Here is a 19,897-nt window from a genome sequence, read left to right as displayed (position 1 = left end):
CTCTGCCACAGACTTTTATGTGTGATTTTGGGAAAGTTAATCTCTTTGTGTATCAGTTTCTTCATCTGCAAAATGGGGATAATAATACTAAACTACCTAACAAGGGTATTATGAGGATACTTAATGTTTGTAACGTATATCAAAGTCCTTGAATTGTATGTGCTATATAAAGGAAATAGTTCTTCTTATCTATTTATACATGTGTCTGTTTTAGAAACTTAGGCTTTGAACCTATAAACTCTTATGTACCTATTTAACTTTGTACATGTGCAAAGTTAAGCATGTTTTCAAGTGTTTGCAGGATCAGTACCTTATTAATTGTCATTAGAACTGTTATATTTCATTAAAATATTAGGGAAATTAAACAGTGTAAGTATCTAATTTATTCATTAACATTCAAAAACATATACCTATTATCTTTTTGACTCCAACTCTTAGGCTCTAATTGAATTACCAGGAAAGTTAGCATTCCTGGGTATTAGAAAATGTATATTTTTGTATTGGGAAATGCTTGCTGACAATACCTAATTATTAATTATTATTTTATTTTATTTTAGCTCAATTATATATCAACAGAGAATTTCAGAAATACTCACATGGCTTGATGGTTCCAAATCTGAGAGGTAAAGCTTGATAATATACAACTCAGTGTTAAAAAAAAGTACGCTAGAAGGATTTTCACTCGTATAGATTTCACATTATTTTCATATGCTTGTAAAACAAGCTCAGTTATTATTTCTTGAGATATAAAGGGCTGTTGTATTTATGGTTGTGTCTATTATCTTCCTGGATCAAGAGTCAGAGATGAAAGAGGTAAATCAAGTCCCTGACAGTATGAGTGTGGGGTGTACATATTTGAATGGGACTGTATAGGCTGGGGTTTGTTTTGTCTTTTGCTGGCTTACAATTTCTTTTTTCTTTGGTGTTACCTGGATGAATTCTGAGACATCCAGATAACACCTGGATGAGAGTGAGAGGAAGAAAGTCTGTTTAACAAAGCCTGTACTTTTGTGGATCTATGTGTATCAAAGAATTAAGAGTCTTCTCTGACAAGAATAAATATTGTACATTATACACAGTAATGCAGACTACAGTTCAGTTATCTAAAATTTATCTTACTGTGGTCTTGTGGGAATTTACTCTATTCCTATGTGCTATAGGTTGGCAAACAAGAATTAATGTTAATTCCTTGTAATATGAGTGCCCTGCAATAGGTGTATGCCAAGAGCTTTTATACTTAAGAGGTTGTGAACATAGGCTCTAGGTCTGTGGTGTTCTGGGAAATGTACGTTAGCAGTTGGATGGCCATTTTGTTCCTGTTCTGTTTGTGATTGGCTAAGTTAAATAATATTATTTTAAGAATTATTTTTGTGTAGTCAAATGGGGCAATGAATTACCAGGTGAATTTGTGTTACATGTGAATAAATTAAAAGAAAGCTTTTCATTCTTTTGTGTGAGGGATTATAGATGAATACCTCATATAAATTGGGGGGTTAGATGAAATTCTCTGGAATCTCACCCAGTAAAGCAGGAAGAAGTATGGCAGTAGGCTCAGATTTTTCAGACATGGCCAGCAGTGCAAGTAAAGTGGCCCAGCAAGATATTTATAGCTGGTACGGTGTACGGGAAAGACATAGGAGGAGCAGAACGTGGGGCCGCTGAGCCTTCCAAGGAGCTGCGTCTCCTCCGGCTCCATCTGTACAGCAGCAGCTCCGCCAGAGGGCAGGGCTGAGGCGGTACAGCCGCCAGAGGAGCTGCCGGCCTTCTGCTCCTTTCCACGCTGTGGTTTCTGGGAGAGCCCTGTGGTTCAGGGAACTGCCCCCCCAGCCCTGTGCTCCGTCGGGGCTGCTGCTGTACAGGCGGAGGAGCTGTGGCCGTGGGGCTGCTCTGCGGCCCAACGTTCTGCTCCTTTGCCCGCTGCGGTTCCGAAATCTCCAGCGCAGCAGGAGGAGGACAGAGCTCCCCCACAGGTAAGGGGGTGGATCATGGAGAGAGGACGGGGAGAGCGGGGGGGCCCCAGGCTGGGGGCGGAGAGGAGTTACGTGGAAGGTCACGTGCCCCCCATTAGCTTCTGCCCCCTCTACTCCCATACCGGTCAGAAATGGATTCCACTTGCACCACTGGCCATGGCCTCTAATTTTGGGTGTCTCAATTTCTGGATGCTCAACTAAAGACATTGAAGGCCACTTCTGGAAATGTGGGCCTAAGTGTTTATGCTCACAGAGCAATTGAGAGGAAAATGCTTAAACTGTGGTAAGTTTTTTTGTTTGCTTGGAATTTTATTCAGTGTTTCCTTTTTTGAAATAAAGTTTTTACAGAAACTTTCCCAAATTCTCACAGTGCTCTTTTCTTTGGTTTAACTCTAGGCCAGATTTCTATACTTTGTATATTGAAGAACCTGATAGTTCTGGACACTCATATGGACCAGTTAGTGGTGGAGTAAGTTGTATTTTTTTTAATCTTAAGCTAAATTGCTCCAGAAATAATGGTATACAGTAATTTATACAGTTCAGAAAGGATTGCAGAGTCCTGATTAGCATGACTTTGCTTTACGTTCTAGTTAATTACACAGAATAACTATTATTCAATACTGGAATTCAGCAAACAGTGCTAACTATCAACATCCCTATTTTCATTTTGTTTAGCCTCTTGGGAGTAGTCAGTCCCACCCTGCAATGGTTCCAGCACTGCTGCAAGTACAAAAGCAGAGCTGTAGTCTAACCAGAGCTGCAGAAAATTTGTTCAGACCTACACAGTTCTAGGAAGGATATTAAGATTCAAGCATGAACATATTTAGAACAAACTTTCATTTGGCTGATAGGTAATCCTTGAAGGCCACGTGACAAATTCTTAAAGCTGGCCAAATCCTTTTATGAGTGTGAAATACAATACAAACTCCAGTTAATATGTATTTTATTTAGTCCACATCATTCACCACATTTTCTGTTATTCCTAACTCAAAGCATATTTCACTTTCACTTACATGCACACAGAACACTTCTTCCTGGGAAACATAGACATTGTCATACCAGATCAGCCCAATAGTCTATCTAAGTTAGGCCTGGTCTACCCTTGGGGGAGGGAGAGAGATTGATCTAAGATATGCAACTTCAGCTACGTAAATAATGTAGCTGAAGTCGATGTACTTAGATCTACTCAACGCGGTGTCTTCACTGCAGTGAGTCGACTGCTGCCGCTCCCCCGTCGACTCCGCCTGCACCCCTCATGCCGATGGAGTACAGAAGTCGACGTGAGAGTGCTTGGGGGTCGATTTATCGTGTCTAGACTAGATGCAATAAATCAACCCCTGCTGGATCGATCGCTGCCCACCGATCCAGCGGGTAGTATAGACATACCCTCTGTTTTCTGTCTCTGAAGGTGGCCTTTAGAGGATGGTATGGTCCCTCTAGTGGACAAATATGGAACAACCAAGCTACAGGGGAAATTTCTTCCTCACCCACGTAATCCATGTTGATTAGTGGTTGGTTTATGTCTGGAAGCAGGAGAGTTTACATTCCTTCTTCATATTAAGGTTAAGATTAAGGTTGCGCAACACTTCCCATTATAAGACCCTATTTTCAGTTGCTTATGATTTTGCCAAACTTTAACCATTTGGGCTGAAATTTTCCATGCCAGGGGTCTGTCACGGTCTAACTTAAAAAAAAAAAATTCAGCCAAAATGGTTCAGATCTTTCTAAAAATGAGGCTAGGGAAAAACATGTTCTTTTGCAATGTTAAAAAAATTCTGGCAAACTTTTCTTTGGAAAGCTCTAGTGCTCCCGTAGTTAGGGGCAAGAACTTGACATTTGGCAGAGGAGTTGATCTTTGTGTTCACCCAAATTTGGACAAGTTATAAGCCCTTAAAAAAGCTGCTGTTTTCACATGCTCAGTAGATATTTCTTAGAGTTTAAGCAGCTAAAATTTCCAAAGGTTCTGTCCTCACTGAGCATGCTCCAGCGCCTCATGGATCCTAATGTTGACCAGCCTAGTGATGACTAGCCACAGAGTGATTATACATACTCCATCCCCTGACAGCTTCTACATGTGACTGGACTGCTCATGCTTCCCCACAGCACCTCTGAGCCAGTATAGGGGGCAAATAAAGGCAGGGCATAAAGATGACTGAAGGCTAGGAGAAGGGGAAAGACATCAGATGAACAGCCAGGAGGAGGGAAATGGGATGAGCAAGGAAAGGAGACTGGGATGGAGAGACTAGGACCAGCTGGACAAGGAGACTGGAACTTGAATGAGAAGCCTGAGGAATGGAGAAGGGGACTGGGTAGGCAAGGAGAATGGGGCTGGGACAAGCATCCCAGCGTAGGGGAAGAGACAAGACTGGGACATGGACAGAATGTTGGAGGGGACAGGGCAGAAGGGGCCACAGTTGGGAAAAATAGATTATGCTCCTCTCCAGAACATGGACTGAAACCCAAGATTTCTGAGTCTCATCATTCTTCTGCTCTTAGCAAGTATTTGTCTCATCCCCCTTTAGTATTGGTCTACGCAGGAAATGGTAACATTCTGCTATCAGTTACTCCATTTGCGCAAGTGGCAAAGGTCTACGTGGTGGACCAAATTGTTGCAACCTTGCTGATGACCTATTTGGGTGTCAATCTGATGCCACATGATGGAATCTGGGGGGCTGGGATGTTTTGGTTTGCTTTTTTCAAAACAGAAAATAGCACACACACAACTCTAAGTTAAAGGAACATTATTAAGATTACAAAGTCAAGCACTCAAAAATAGGAAATAAATCATGCATAGTAAAGACTTGCACCTGCTTCTTCCACATCCCAGGTGAGTGCTATCCACTGGGCATGGGGCTATTCTAAGGTCTCTTTATCTCTCCCTGCCATCACCTCTAAATTCCATCCTCGATCTGAGAGGCCTTCCCAATGAAAATTTAGTCAAAGCCAGTACACTCCTTTGAAACATTTTAGTTTTGATGAATCAACATTTTCCAATGAAAAAAACATTTTGTTGAAAGATTCTTGACCAGTTCCATCTGTAAGACCCTTGCCTCATTTGTGGCAGAAGTTGGGAGGTGTGCAGTGAATGGGGCAGATTACAGGAAGAGAAAAGAGGGTCTCGTGGTAAAGGCAGTTGAATGCTACCCTGTAGAATCTGATTCCATGCCTGCCTCTGCCATAGAGTTCCTGTGTGGCAAGTCATTAAACCAAACTTTTCACAAGAGGTCACTACTTGTGTATTATGGGTGCCCTACTTGAGACGTTGGGGTCTAATTTTCAGAAGTGCTGAAAACTGACAGCTGAAACTGAAGCGAATGGGAGCAGTGCTTTCAACGTATAAAGTGCTCTATGATGCTAAGTAGTCTGAAAAAAATCAAGTCCTAGGTGTCTCAAATTGGGCACTATCACAGGGTGGCACCCTGAAGTGTCCCTCCTCTGCTATCTCAGGATGGCCCTGCAAGCATCCTGCCACAGTTTATCCTCTTCAGTATTCCTTAAATAACTCAGCACAGCCAAATGGTGTGAGACACAAGTTCCCTCCTTGGGTCTACTTTATTTGAGTCCAAATAAACTCAGAAATAAAGTTTCTTCTTTCTCTTGGCTCTAGCTTCTGGCTATCACTCAAGCACCTCACTCTCCTCAAGTCTGGAGTCCTCAGCCTTTCTTCTTGGGGCTGGGGTCAGTTGAGTTTCCACCATTATTCCTTGCAGAACTTACCCGTATCCACTTTCTCCAGGCAGCTGCAGCTCCCCAGGCTTCTCTACTGCTGCTGCCTGGAGCTCTGGGAGCTCCTCTGTGTTAGGGGAGTTCCTTTTTCTAGAATCACACCTTCCAGGCTCCTTGCTCTGGTGAGCTCTCCTGAGAGCCACTTTCCTCAGGAGCTTCCTATCTCTAGATCCTCCCACCCCAACTGAGCCCTAAAAAACATTTATCTGGCTCATTAGCATATTAGCTGCCAACCAACCACCTAGGGATTTAATTAGTTTCAGATGGGTCTGGGTTGGCTCATTCTACCTTACAGGAGCCTGTCAACGCTAGGCTGGTCCCTGACTTCCCATTTAAGGACCAGCCCTCTTGACAGGCTCCCAAATTAGTGGATACTTTTGTCCTTCCTCTCTTTGTGCCTCAGTGCTTGACCTATAAAAAGTGGATAATAGTGGTCCCTCATCTCACAGTGTTGGTCTAAAGATAAGTTAATGTTTGTGGAGCACTCATATGCTACCATAATGATGAGTGTCAAAGAAGTCTATATGGAAATTAATAATTCTGTCTTCAAAGCAGGGTTTGAATAGTGTGTTGTAAATAAGGCCTAGGGTCACACATTAAACAATGAGGATAAACCAAATATTAACCTGCAGCTTATTAATTGAGAACCATCCATAATGCACACTGAGTTCTTTGAAAAAAAACACAGGAGGTCTTTGGAAAAGAACAGCATGTGATTATGTAATTAAAGACTGTATCAAAATGCATACACACTTGTAAAACAAATTAAGATTGCACAGGCAACCTTAATTCTGGCCTTTCCTAACCTTTGAGTGCTTGATTTTGCAAACTTAATCATATTTTAATATAAATTGTTGTGTATAACATGTATATATATCATGCGTACAGTAATTTTCAGGTTCCTATGGTTTTATGTATAAATTCAATCTAACATAACTGTCAGTATTCTTTTCTTATTATCCATATAAACGTTTAATTCTCTTTTGAATTCTGATAAACTCTTGCCCTTACTGACTTTGTTCCAGAAATGAGTTCTACAGGTTAATCATATTTCATTTTCATTTCATTTCACTTTCAGTTTCATTCAGTGTTCCTTGGTCCTGAATCATAAGAAAAGCAAAATAGAATAGCTTTCTCTATAAGGTTTAAAAATCTCACTTAGGTTTAAAATGTTTGATAGTTGAGAGTAGACAAATCATTCTGGCTTAAATTTAAAGCAATATGAGCATTGTAAATTATAATAGTTTGAATGTAATCCAACCGTTAGCAGATTGGGTTTGCAACTGCCTACAGTGCCAGTTGCAGGAAAAGTTCTATATGGAGGGCTAAGGAGGGATCTGGAATATTTTAGAGATACCATGTAATTCAAACTTGATCTTCACTAGGATTACCCACCTATTTGACATGCAGCATTGTTGTTATAATTATTCATATTGCTATAGCATCAGGACTAGGGCCCCATTGTACTAATGCAAACACATAAAAAACATAGGCCTTGTCTACACTACTGCTTAAGTCGATGTAACTTATGTTACCCGGGGTGTGAAAAAAACCCACCCCTTTGAGCGATGTAAGTTATATGGACTTAAAGTGGTGTCTACACTGTGTTATGTCGCGTCTGCTTCTTGTTGAGGTGGAGTAATTACATTGATGGAAGAGTCTCCTGTAGACATAATGCGTCTTCACCAGACATGCTAAATCAGTGCCACTGCATCAGTGGCAGCGGTGCTGATTTAGCGCAGTAGTGAAGACAAGTCAATAGTCTCTTCCCCGAAGAGCATACAATCTAAGGGTATATCAGCATAGCACTAGCTATGCCAACGGGAGGGATTCTTCTGTCAGTTAAATCAATCCACCTCCCGGAGAGGTGGTAGCTAAGTTGATGGAAGAATGCTTCCGTTGATCTAGCACTGTCTATGCTGGAGGTTAGGCTGGTATCGGTACATCTCTCAGGGGTATGGATTTTTCTCACTCCTGAGAAACATAGCTATGCTGATGTAAGTTCCTAGTGTAGACCAGGCCTAAGTAGTACATAAAGCTACAATGTAATATAAGATTTCTGGTGGTATCATATCAGAAATCTTAAGTAATCTGGAAGTTACTGTATGTTTCTTCTTAACTAGAGCTGAGTGAATAATTGATTTTCTTGTGGCTGAACCAAAAAAAAAATTTTTAAAATGTTGTTTTGGGTCAACTTGAAACAAAGATATTTTATTTTTTTCTCAAATGAACAGTTTTAGTTTGATCCAAAACAAATTTTCCCGGTTCATTTCCTTTTTCACTGTTTTTTGTTTTTTAAATAAATCTAGTGACATTTCAAAATGAAACATAGTTTGGAAATGAAAAGACAATTTGTTTAATTTAGAACATATCAAAGTGAAACAATCTGACTTTTTCAAAAATTATTTTTCATTTTTTGGGGGCTAAAAGTAGTCAGCTGAATTCGACCCAAATTTGCAAATAGTTGTGGTTAACCTGAAACTACATTTTTCAGTGAATAAGCTATTTGTCCCCCCCCAAAAAATGTGCCTAGGTCTATTCATAACTGCCTGTGTGAACAGAATCAAAGCTATTGTTATTCTCTCAGTCTATGCTGTGATGAATACTCCATTCTGTCTTGGTGTTCTTCCAACTATTCAAGAAAAGTAGTCATTCTTTTTTTTTTAAAAGAGAGAGAGAGAAATAAAGCCTGTGATTTAACTTATTTATCCCCTCTTAGTTACACGTGCAATGCTATAAACAGGAAGCAGAATCAGACCAAACAGGGCTTTGGAGCTGTGCTCCAGCTCTGTTCCAGCTCCAGGCAAAAACCTGCAGCTCCACTGCTCCGGAGCTGCTCCACGCTCCAGCTCCGGGCTTCGCTCCAAAGCCCTGAGACAAAATACATATACTTATGTCTTTTAAATGATTTAAGTGTATGTCTTCTTTCTGTTAGGAGGGTGGAAGAGGTATGCCTTGCGGCAGAAAAAATCAAGGCGATCTCTTCTTCTGTACCACATGAGCTGGCAAGCATGAGAAAGGCGGTGGGATACCAAAGGGGAACTGCTCTTTGTTGTGGGTATACTTGCCATCTGAATTTTAGAAGGAGGGTTTCAGTTTCCCAAATTGGAAAGGGAATTTCCCTTTGTAGGGGTAAGGGCTCAATGGAATTACAACTTTATTACTGTACGAACAGTTGGCACAGTATATATATGCATTCTTGTAATGGTGCTTATTGATAATAAAGGGATGCGTTCACATTTCAAATAATACATGCAAGAAAAATAATTTCCTTATTGCTGTTTCTAGGTCGCCGATTTCGTAAAAGAATATTTTTTTAAAAAATCCTACATTTGGGGCCACATTTGACCGACTTTGGCACTTTGATAAATACAAGATTTAGCATCTATTATGCAAAAGCTATTTCGAATGTAGTATAGCAAAACTTAGTATAGTGGTTTGGGGTTTTCTTTTATACGGAGAAAGCAGTACAAATCATGCTTTGCTTTGTGGAATCGGTGGACGTTTGCACTAATAAAATGCAGTGATATTGACAGAATTGTTTTTTAGCTCAAAAACAAATAAAAAATTAAGTGTAGAAAGATGATAGAGAAACTTGCTTATTTTCCCCTACTCTGATTATACAGTCTGATAGATTGACTAGGGGTATTGAAATCAATAGCAAGGAGAAATTCTAATGAAACTCTATTTATTCTGTAGGTCATTAAAGCCTTGCAGTTAGCAGACGAGGCATTGGGAATGTTAATGGAGGGGCTAAAACAGAGGAACCTGCACAACTGTGTAAATCTCATTGTTTTGGCTGATCATGGTACTGTATCTAGTTTTGTACTTAACTTTTCAGTATCTGTTCTACTATATATCCTTGTTTATTCTCTTCCTTGTTTCTGGTGTTCATGATCACTATTTTAATAAACTATTATCAATAGTCTTGTCAATATTGCAATTTCTAATATAACAAAATAAATATTTATGTATTCTCGTTTTAGGAATGGATAAGACTTACTGCAACCAGTTAGAATACATGACAGATTATTTTAATCAAATTAATTTCTACATGTATGATGGGCCTGCAGCTCGCATTCGGGCTTACAATGTTCCAGAAGACTACTTTACTTGTAAGTGTGAACCCATGCTGTTAGTGCACAACCAGCACAGCAGAAAGGAAAGAAATAAGGAAAATGGATAGCCAATAGTTTTGAACCTTGGGGATGTCTATAATGAAGCCCTGAGGAGGGAATGAATAAGATTTAGCATTTTTAAAATTATTAATGTAATTATTCTCTCATTTCTTGTGGGCATCTTATTATCCCTAAAAAACATTAGCCTTCCCTAAAGCAGCAGGGTTCAGTAAAAATAAAAACAAACTCAAAACTAAATGTTAACAACAAAAGATTAAATCTCTCTCTCTCGAAGTGTGGATGATGAATTATGGCAGCAGATTTGCCTTTCTCTGAAGCTTTAGGTATGGCCACTGCCAAAGCCAGGAAACAAGACTTAAAGGACCAGTGATCCAGATCTTGTCCAGTACTGCAAATCTGATATTCCAAAGTGGGGGTGGGGTAGAGGTAGAGAGTCTGCCTCCAGTGGTTTGTCAGCTTTGTCTTTGGTTAGATACTGCCATGGCAGCTTTCTGCAGTCCACCTTTTTGGGTTCCTAGCTAGTGATTCTGGCAGCTAATAAGTACATGGCTGGGTAATCTGCACAGGCTGACAAAACACTTGGTGCTCACTTTTACAAATAGTATACAAGTGGATGCAATTCTTGAATTTTCAATAGCTTGAATGCAACTTATTCTATTGTCTGTTTTCTTAAACAGTTGATTCTGAAGGAATTGTTAAAAACCTTACCGTGAGTAAACTTTTGTACATTTATTTCCTCTTAATGGTATTTTGATTAAAAGGCATATTTTTGTGGCTATATTGCATGTGCACTTCTCAAACCCTAACTTTTGCACCAGGTCCATATTGTTTTTAGTGGGGGTATTGACTCAAGTGTGACTCTTTGAGTACAATTGGAGGCAAATCCTAGATGTTCCAGTTTGTATGTGGGCTTGGCCCAGGAGGTCTCTATGGGGGATCAAGGGAGGGAAATTTCCCACACTCCAGAGTAGGCGGAATTGGTTGACTTGCATTGGAGTGGATCCACAGACCTTACCCCACCACCAGGCAGGTGGAGAATGAGTTATCTGAGAGCTAGGATCTAGAGTACAGATGCAAGGCAGTGAAGAAGCAGGCCCAGGTTTCCTACAGGAAGGTTAACTCAGCTTCATTACATGTGCAGTAATTTCTTCTCCTTTGTTTTTTTTCTTTCATTGGCTAATTCAATACTTTTTACAGAGTTCAATATCTACTTTAAAATATGAGGGATGGGGAAGGTGGCCAAATTAATGTTATTGTGGGAAGCTTCATTTTTGTATTTCTTTGTCTTTATAATTTAGATTGATTTTATCATTTAAACTTTTAATCATAGAATCATAGAAATGTAGAGCTGGAAGGGACCTCGAGAAGTCATATAGGCCAGTTCACTGCACTGTGGCAGGACTAAGTAACTGTAGAACATCCCTGGCAGGTGTTTGTCCAACTTGTTTTTAAAAGCTTCCAATGATGGGGACTCCACAACCTTCCTTGGAAGCACAGGCACCGGCTTCCTCTGGGCCCCGGGGGTTCTCAACCCCTCGCTCCACCCCAGGCCCTGCCCCCACCTGCCTCCTTCCCCCAAACTCCCATCCCTGCCCCGACTCTTCCTGCCCCCGCTCCACCCCAGGCCCTGCCCCCACCACACCCCTTCTCCTAAACCCCTGCCCCGCCTCTTCCCGTCCCTGCTCCACCCCAGGCCCTGCCCCCACCACACCCCTTCTCCTAAGCCCCTGCCCTGCCTCTTCCCGTCCCTGCTCCTCCCCCACCCCCCAGCACCTCTTGCACAACACAGAACAGCTGATCGCTGCGGGCAGGAGGCACTGGCACGGAGGGAGAGAAGTTGATGGGTGGGGCCACTGGTGGACGGAAGGCACTGGAGGGAAGAATGGAGTTGGCTGCCAGTGGGTGCTAAGCACCCACTAATTTTTTTCTGTGGGTGCTCCAGGGTTGGAGCTTGGAAGCCTATGCCAGAGCTTGATTACCTATATAGTTAGAAAGTTTTTTCTAATATCTAACCTAAATTTCCCTTGCTGCAGATGAAGTCCATTACTTCTTGTCCTACCTTCAGTGGGCATGGAGAACAATGGATGATCATCCTTTTTAGAACAGCCATTAACATATTGGAAGACTGTTATCAGGTCCCTCCTCAGTCTTCTTTTCTCAAAACTACATTTTTTAACCTTTCCTCATAGATCAGGTTTTCTTAACCTTTTATCATTTTTGTTGCTTTCTTGTAGACTCTCTCCAATATGCACATATTTCCTAAATTGTGGTGCCCAGAATTGGACGCAGTACTCCTGCTGGGGCCTCACCCATGCCTAGTAGAGCAGGATAGTTACCTTATGTGTCTAACATATAGCACTCCTGTTAATGCACCCCAGACTCATATTAGTCTTTTTTTGCAGTTGATAACTTATATTCCGTTTGTAGTCCACTATAACACCCAGATCCTTTTCAGCAGTGCTATCCCCGAGATAGTTAGTCCTCATTTTGTAGTTATGCATTTGATTTTTTTCCTTCCCAAAAGAAGTACTTTGCACTTGTCTTTATTGAATTTCATCTTGTTGAATTCTGACCAATTATCCAATTCGTCAAGATCATTTTGAATTTTAAACCCATCCTCCAAAGTGTTTGCAATTCCTTCCAGCTTGGTGTCATCTGCAAATTTTATAAGCACACTCTCCATTCCATTATCTAAGTCATTAATGAAAATATTGAATAGTACCGGATCCCGGATTGACCCCTGCAGGACCCCACTAAATATGCCCTCCCAATTTGACAGCAAACCATTGATAACTACTCTTTGAGTACAGGCTTTCAACCAGTTGTGCACCCACCTTATAGAAATTTCATTGAGATCACATTTTTCTAGTTTGCTTATGAGAAAGTCATGTGAGATTGTGTCAAAAGCCTTACTAAAATCAAATTATTACATCTACTGCTCCCTCCCATCCACAGCAAAAGAAAGAAATTAAGTTGGTTTTGCATGATTTGTTCTTGACAAATCCATGCTGACTATTCCTTATAACCATATTATCTTCCAGGTGCTTACAAATTGACAGTTTAATAATTTGTTCCAATATCTTTCCAGGTATTGAAGTTAGGCTGACTGGGGTCTATAATTCCATGGGTCCTCCTTGTTCCCCTTTTTGAAGAGAGTTACTATATTTACCCTTCTCTGGTCTTCTGGGACATCTCCTGTCCTTCAGGAGTTCTCAAAGATAATTGCTAACAATTCCACGATTGCTTCAGCTAGTTCCTTAAGTACCCTAGGATGAATTTCATCAGGCACTGCTGATTTGAATATTCTTTAACCTGTTCTTTTCCTATTTTGGCTTGCATTTCTTCCCCCTGGTTGTTAATATTAATTGTGTTGAGTATCTGGTCATAATTAGCCTTTTTAGTGAACACTGAAGCAAAATAGGCATTAAGCATTAAGCCTTGATGTCATCAGTTATTAGCTCTCCATCCCTGTTAAGTAATTAAGTGTTAACTAAATAATCCAAATAGCCATTCAGAGTATATGAAAAGAGGTGTGAAATGTCCGTCCTATAGCTATAGCCCAGAATTTTGGGAATTCCCTCTTTTCTTTCTATCGTTGGTCATGAGTATGTAGTGCAGCCCAGGGTTCCTAGCCTCTTTCAGTCTGATTTTCTTGCCCCAACTACCAGTGTATTCTATTATATCATTTGATGGTTTCCTCTATCTTTTCCCTAGATGAGGATCCCATATAGAGTTTAAGGAGTGACCTTGTCTCATGGCATATATAATAGGTGTCATGTAGCCATCTCAGTGAATCCTTTTCTAAAAAAAAAAAGAAAAAATTATCAATCTCAGTTGCTTATTTGATTGTCCAGGCTCACTTCTCATTTCACAGGTTTAATACTAACAGAGTATACAGCTCTAGCAGCTGAACACCTCTGACCAGATTCTTACACACACTCTGTCCCCTTGTGCTTCTCTGATGGTACAAAGAGACCAATTAGCTGGCTTAACCAGCTGCCTAAAGATTCTGCCTGTGTAGGGGAACCCCCTGGGTGGCACAGAACTAGCAGTAGTGGTTCTAGAGTGCCCCACTGCTGGCTTCCAGGGTAGGGGGCATAACCAGGGAAAACAGTACATACTTGGAGCATTGCTTTACTCTGGTACTCTCTAGCAGCTTGAATGGCCCCTGAGGGTCATAGGCAGCTGGACACAATTAAGTACAGCCCTATGCAAAGGTACATAAGAACAGCCATACTAGGTCAGACCAAAGGTCCATCTAGCCCAGTATCCTGTCTTCTGACAGTGGCCAATGCCAGTTGCTTCTGAGGAAATGAACAGAACAGGTAATCATCAAGTGATCCATCCACCATCACCCATTCCCAGCTTTTGGCAAACAGGCTAGGGACATCATCCCTGTCCATCCTGGCTAATAGCTATTGAGGAACCTATGCTCCATGAATTTATCTAGATCTTTTTTGAACCCTGTTATAGTCTTGGCCTTCTCAACATCCCTGGCAAGGAGTTTCACAGGTTGACTGTGCATTGTGTGAAGAAATACTTCATTTTGTTTGTTTTATATGAATGGCTGGGATTATTTTTTCCAGTGTGCATTACTTTGCATTCATCAACATTGAATTTCATCTGCCATTTTGTTGCCCAGTCACCCAGTTTTGTGAAATCTTCGCAGTCTGCTTTGGACTTAACTATCTTGAGTAGTTTTGTATCATCTTCAAATTTTGCCACTTCACTGTTTACCTCATTTTCCAGATCATTTATGAATATGTTGAATAGTACTGGTCCTAGTGCAGACCCCTGGGGGACACCACTATTTACCTCTCTCCATTCTAAAAACTGATCATTTATTGCTATCCTTTGTTTTCTAGCTTTTAACCAGTTACCAATTCATGAGAGAACCTTCCCTCTTATTCCATGACTGCTTACTTTGCCTTTGGTGAGGGACCTTGTCAAAGGCTTTCTGAAAATCTAAATACACTATCTCCACTGGATCCTCCCTGTACATGTGCTTGTTGACACCCTCAAAGAATTCTAGTAGATTGGTGAGGCATGATTTCCCTTTACAAAATTCATGTTGACTCTTCCCTAACAAATTATGTTCATCTATGTGTCTGACAATTCTGTTCTTTCCTTTGGGTTTCAAACAGTTTGCCTAGTACTGAAGTCAGGTTTACTAGCATGTAATTGCTGGGATCACCTCTGGAGCCCTTTTTAATTACTGGCGTCACATTAGCTATCCTTTAGTCACTTGGTACAAAAGCTGATTTAAATGATAGGTTACAAACCACAGTTAGTAGTTCTGTGATTTCACATTTGAGTTCCTTCATAACTCTTGGGTGAATATCATCTGGTCCTGGTGACTTATTACTGTTTAATTTACCAGTTTGTTCCAAAACCTCCTCTAATGACACCTCAATCTGTGACAGTTTCTTACCTTTGTCACCTAAAAAGAATGGCTCAGGTTTGGGAATCTCCCTCACATCCTCAGCCGTGAAAACTGATGCAAATAATTCATTTAGTTTCTCCGCAATGCCCTTATCATCCTGGAGCGCTCCTTTAGCATCTCAATCTTCCAGTGGCCCCAGTAGTTGTTTAGCAGCTTCCTGCTTCTGAGATACTTAAAACATTTTTTGCTATTACTTTTTGAGTCTTTGGCTAGCTGTTCTTCACATTCTTTTTTGGCCTTCCTAATTATATTTTTACATTTCATTTGCCAGAGTTTATGCTCCTTTCTATTTTCCTCACTAGGATTTAACTTCCACTTTTTAAAGGATGCCTTTTTGCCTCTCACTGCTTCTTTTACTTCGTTGTTTAGCCACAGTGACACTTTTTTGGTTCCCTTACTATGTTATTTAATTTGAGGTATACATTTAAGTTGAGCCTCTATTATGGCACCTTTAAAAAGTTTGCATGTAGCTTGCAGGGATTTCTCTTTTGGCATTATACCTTTTAATTTCTGTTTCACTAACTTCTTCATTTTTGTGTACCCCCCTTTCTGAAATTAAATGCTACGGTGTTGGGCTGCTGTGTTTTTTCCACGCCACAGGGCTGTTAAATTTAATTATATTATGGTCATTATTACCAAGCAGTCCAGCTATATTCACCTCTTTGACCTGATCCTGTGCTCCACTGAGGACTAAATCAAGAATTGCCTCTTTTCTTGTGGGTACCAGGATTAGCTGGTCCAAGAAGCAGTCATTTAAGGTGTCAAGAAGCTTTATCTCTGTATCCCGTCCTGAGGTGACATGTACCCACTTAATACGGGGATAATTGAAATTCCCCGTTATTATTGAGTTTTCTATCTTTATGGCCTCTCTAATCTCCCTGAGCATTTCACGATCACTATCACCATCCTGGTCAGGTGGTCAGCAGTATATCCCTATTGCTATATTCTTATTATTCAAGCATGGAATTACTAGCCATAGAGATTCTATGGTATGGTTTGGTGCATTTAAGATTTTTTTACTTCATTTGATTCTATGCTTTCTTTCACATATAGTGTCACTCCCCCACCGGCACAATTTGTTGTGTCCTTCCGATATATTTTGTAGCCTGATATTATTGTGTCCCATTGATTAGCCTCATTCCACTAAGTTTCCATGATGCCTATTATATCAATATCCTCATTTAATACAAGGCACTCAAGTTCACCCATCTTATTATCTAGACTTCTAGCATTTGTATATAAGCACTTGAAAAATTGTCACTTTTTAGTTGTCTGCCCTTATGTGGTGTAATTGAAAGGGACTCTTTCATTTGACTGTTTCTCACCAGATCCTACCCGTATTTTATCATCTTCCATCCTCTCCTCCTTACTAGGACATAGATAATCTCCATTAATAGGTCCTCCCCTAAGGGATGTCTCTGTCCGAACCATGTGCTCCTCCACACCTGTTGGCTTTAAACCAGCCCTTAGTTTAAAAACTGCTCTACTATAGGTACTATAAAGGCATGTTAATTGGCCAGCTGAATATTCCTTTGGGATATTCCTTTGGGAAACTGGGACTCATCAGGTAGCACAGAGCTGGAATAGCTGATCTGTACCACATCTTTCCCTCCCCCACCAGAGGAGTTATGGTTCAGAGAAAAGGGGCATGGCTAGAGCACTGCTGAGGAATGACCTCCTGGGCCATTGGCAACTGGAAGCAAATTAGAACAGCCCTGAGGCTGCTGATAGCTACTTTGATCCCTATTTTATAGTTGGCTTTAGCAAGAACAATGATAATTATGAAGATACAGTAGAACTTCATCGTTATTAACCATCTTGGGAGCAGAGGTTGTTCATAACTCTGAAATGTTTGTAACTTTGAACAAAATGTTATGGTTGTTCTTTCAAAAGTTTGCAACTGAACTTTGACTTAATGCAGCTTCGAAACTTTACTATGCAGAAGAAAAACTGCTGCTTTTAACCATCTTAATTTAAATGAAACAAGCACAAAAACAGTTTCCTTACTTTGTCAAATCTATTTATTTTTTAATAGTTTACATTTAACAGACCACTATACTGTGTTTACTTTTTGAGTGTGTGTGGTCTCTGCTGCTGCCTGATTGCATACTTGCAGATCCAAATGAGGTGTATGGTTGACCAGTCACTTCGTAAATCTGGTATTCTTAACTCTCAGATTCTACTGTAGTACATAATCCTTCACTTTCTCACACTTTCTTTCTCATACAAAGTCTTTCTTATTTTTTTCTGCCCTCCCTATACTTAACAGTAAGATTGAACCATTATTCCCTAGTGCAGTAAAACTCAATAGGTATCACTATTACCAATACCATTAAAATGAGAGCTGATCCTATCTAAAATTCAGTCTTTATAGATTCCTTAAATCAGTGTTTCCCAACTTTGGGACGCTGCTTGTGTAGGGAAAGTCCCTGGCGGGCCAGGCCAGTACGTCCTTTGGCCCGCGCCGCTTCCAGCCGCCCCCATTGGCCTGGAGCAGTGAACCGCGGCAGGTGGGAGACGCAATCGGCCGGACCTGCGGACACGGTCAACAAACCGGCCTGGTCCGCTAGGGGTTTTCCCTACACAAGCGGCGTCCCTAGTTTGGGAAACTGTGCCTTAAACAAAGTATCTCCCAATCAAAATTATTGGGAGCTTCTGGATTTTTACAATTGAACCCCTATTTTTAAAAAATTCCCATTACTTATTTCAAACAAGAAACATATATTGTTTTTAATGAACTTCAGAAAGCCTAATCAACGTGTTGGGGCGGTCAGTTGTAAAGTGAGGTTACCAGGTCTAGTGAATAGGTTGGCTTTGTTTGTTCAGCTTGTTGTGGCACTTAATACACACTTATGATCCTTTATTCTTCTACTTTTGGCAACTTCTGAGTTTTGAGATCCTACAGATTCTTAACCAGAAAGAAACACTAACTGTAGCTACACTAGCTGATGTTAGAAAAACTTTTGTTCTATTAAAACTCATTAGAATCTATTCAAATTGTTTCAAAGTTACAAATTGGCAACTCAGCAAATTTTATTTCTTTTAGTAATGATACATTTATAAAGAACAGTGCCAAAAGTTGGATATTGATTTTTTCCAAGAAAGAGATTTGCATGCTTATAATTTGTAATGATTTCAATATGACACCTTATAGGCATGTGAAAGGCATGTGAAAGGATGTATTCCTTCCCTATTTATTGCATGGTAAACTGGTAAAAGATTGCAGAAAAGCATTAACTGTCAGGGACCTTTAGTTACTAGCTTATAGAATGTGAACTGATATACTAACTGCATGGTATGGATGCCAATAACATTAGCCATTGCATATACCAATATCTTTACCATTACAAGTTTTTTGTTCTTATCTATAACTTTAAAACAGTCTCCTACTAAGGACTGACACACTTACAATACATCTTGTCAAAGGCCTATGTCACAGATCCAAGTAAGACATTTTACTATCCATTATCAACTGGTACAAAAATGTGGTGGAATAAGTCAGTGAAGAAGATATTGTTCTAGCTATCTATCAATATATACAGTATATTTAGTGTGCCAGTCTCCACAGTATCTGTGGCCATTGCTGAATGATGTGTTTGTGTTTGTTGTAGTGCAAATCTTAACACTATTGGACCTTCTTATGTTTTTCAGTGCCGAAAACCCAACCAACATTTCAAACCCTACTTGACACCCAACTTGCCAAAGCGATTCCATTATGCTAACAACATTCGCATTGACAAAGTTCATCTTATGGTGGACCGGCAGTGGTTGGCTGTTAGGTAAATTGTGGCTGTAAATTGATTCTTACCCTTATCGTTCAAGATGTCTCGTTTCCTTCACAGATGTGTCATTTGCTTTCTATTTAAGACTGCCTCTCTTGCCTTGAAGACAATAGTTGGTCCTTAGAATGCTGGCTTTTCCAGACAGTTAGATGAATGTTTAGGAGGCTATATAGCAGGAAATGATGTGTGTGTCTGTGTAAGCCAGGTATCCCCTGCTTTACCTGGTGTGCATAGAGTTTTCTCTTCAAATCATCATGGTAAATGCGGGGAATTGAAGTCTTGTTCATAGTTCACCTTCACTAAATGTCTCATCACATCAGTTAACCATGTAGGGCTGACAGAATTGGCTTCTTATATGCTCAATTAATGAGAATCCGTCATGCAAAAAGTGCTGCAGTTTTTCAAAGGCTCATAACTCTGTCAATTCAAAGCCAGTTTTCATTGAAATATTCAAAACACTTTTTAATTAGGACTCTTACCTTGTCAAGTTTTAACTTTCTATCTCCAGCCATACCAGTGGCAGAGCAGTTCAACAAAATCTTGCAGGACCCTTTTTGTAATGGCGGAAGTCTATTTCCTGCCACATTTTCCGCATTTTTACTCAAACTTGAAAAAATAAATCACCTTTGGGAAAAGACTAAGTCTGAAACATATACCAAAAACTGAATGATTTGGAAAGATATTATTAACTGGAAAAGGGATGGTTAGAATGGAAATAGTTATGTAATCTTAGCTGTTGTAGTTGCTTATAATAATGTGTGTACACAAACTGTATATCTTGTAGGCCAGTGGTCCCCAACCTTTTTCGTCTGGCGGGTGCTAGACGACGAGCCACGG

General features: G+C 40.2%; 1 protein-coding gene across 2 annotated transcripts in view; it reads left to right on the top strand.

The window, feature by feature from the left end:
* ENPP3 (ectonucleotide pyrophosphatase/phosphodiesterase 3) overlaps positions 1 to 19,897 on the top strand; it is a 76,850-nt gene that overhangs the window by 33,366 nt on the left and 23,587 nt on the right. For both annotated transcript variants that reach the window (XM_054023842.1, XM_054023843.1), the window contains exons 10-15: positions 558 to 623; positions 2,367 to 2,439; positions 9,396 to 9,504; positions 9,683 to 9,811; positions 10,513 to 10,544; positions 18,930 to 19,057. In XM_054023842.1, coding sequence (XP_053879817.1) covers positions 558 to 623; positions 2,367 to 2,439; positions 9,396 to 9,504; positions 9,683 to 9,811; positions 10,513 to 10,544; positions 18,930 to 19,057 — 537 coding nt within the window. The remainder of the gene's footprint in view (positions 1 to 557; positions 624 to 2,366; positions 2,440 to 9,395; positions 9,505 to 9,682; positions 9,812 to 10,512; positions 10,545 to 18,929; positions 19,058 to 19,897) is intronic.

Source organism: Malaclemys terrapin, chromosome 3 (assembly GCF_027887155.1).
Source record: "Malaclemys terrapin pileata isolate rMalTer1 chromosome 3, rMalTer1.hap1, whole genome shotgun sequence".
In the NCBI taxonomy this organism is placed as follows: domain Eukaryota; kingdom Metazoa; phylum Chordata; order Testudines; family Emydidae; genus Malaclemys; species Malaclemys terrapin.
The sequence above is the reverse complement of the archived record's forward strand: the minus strand, read 5'-3'. Positions and strand labels throughout refer to the sequence as shown.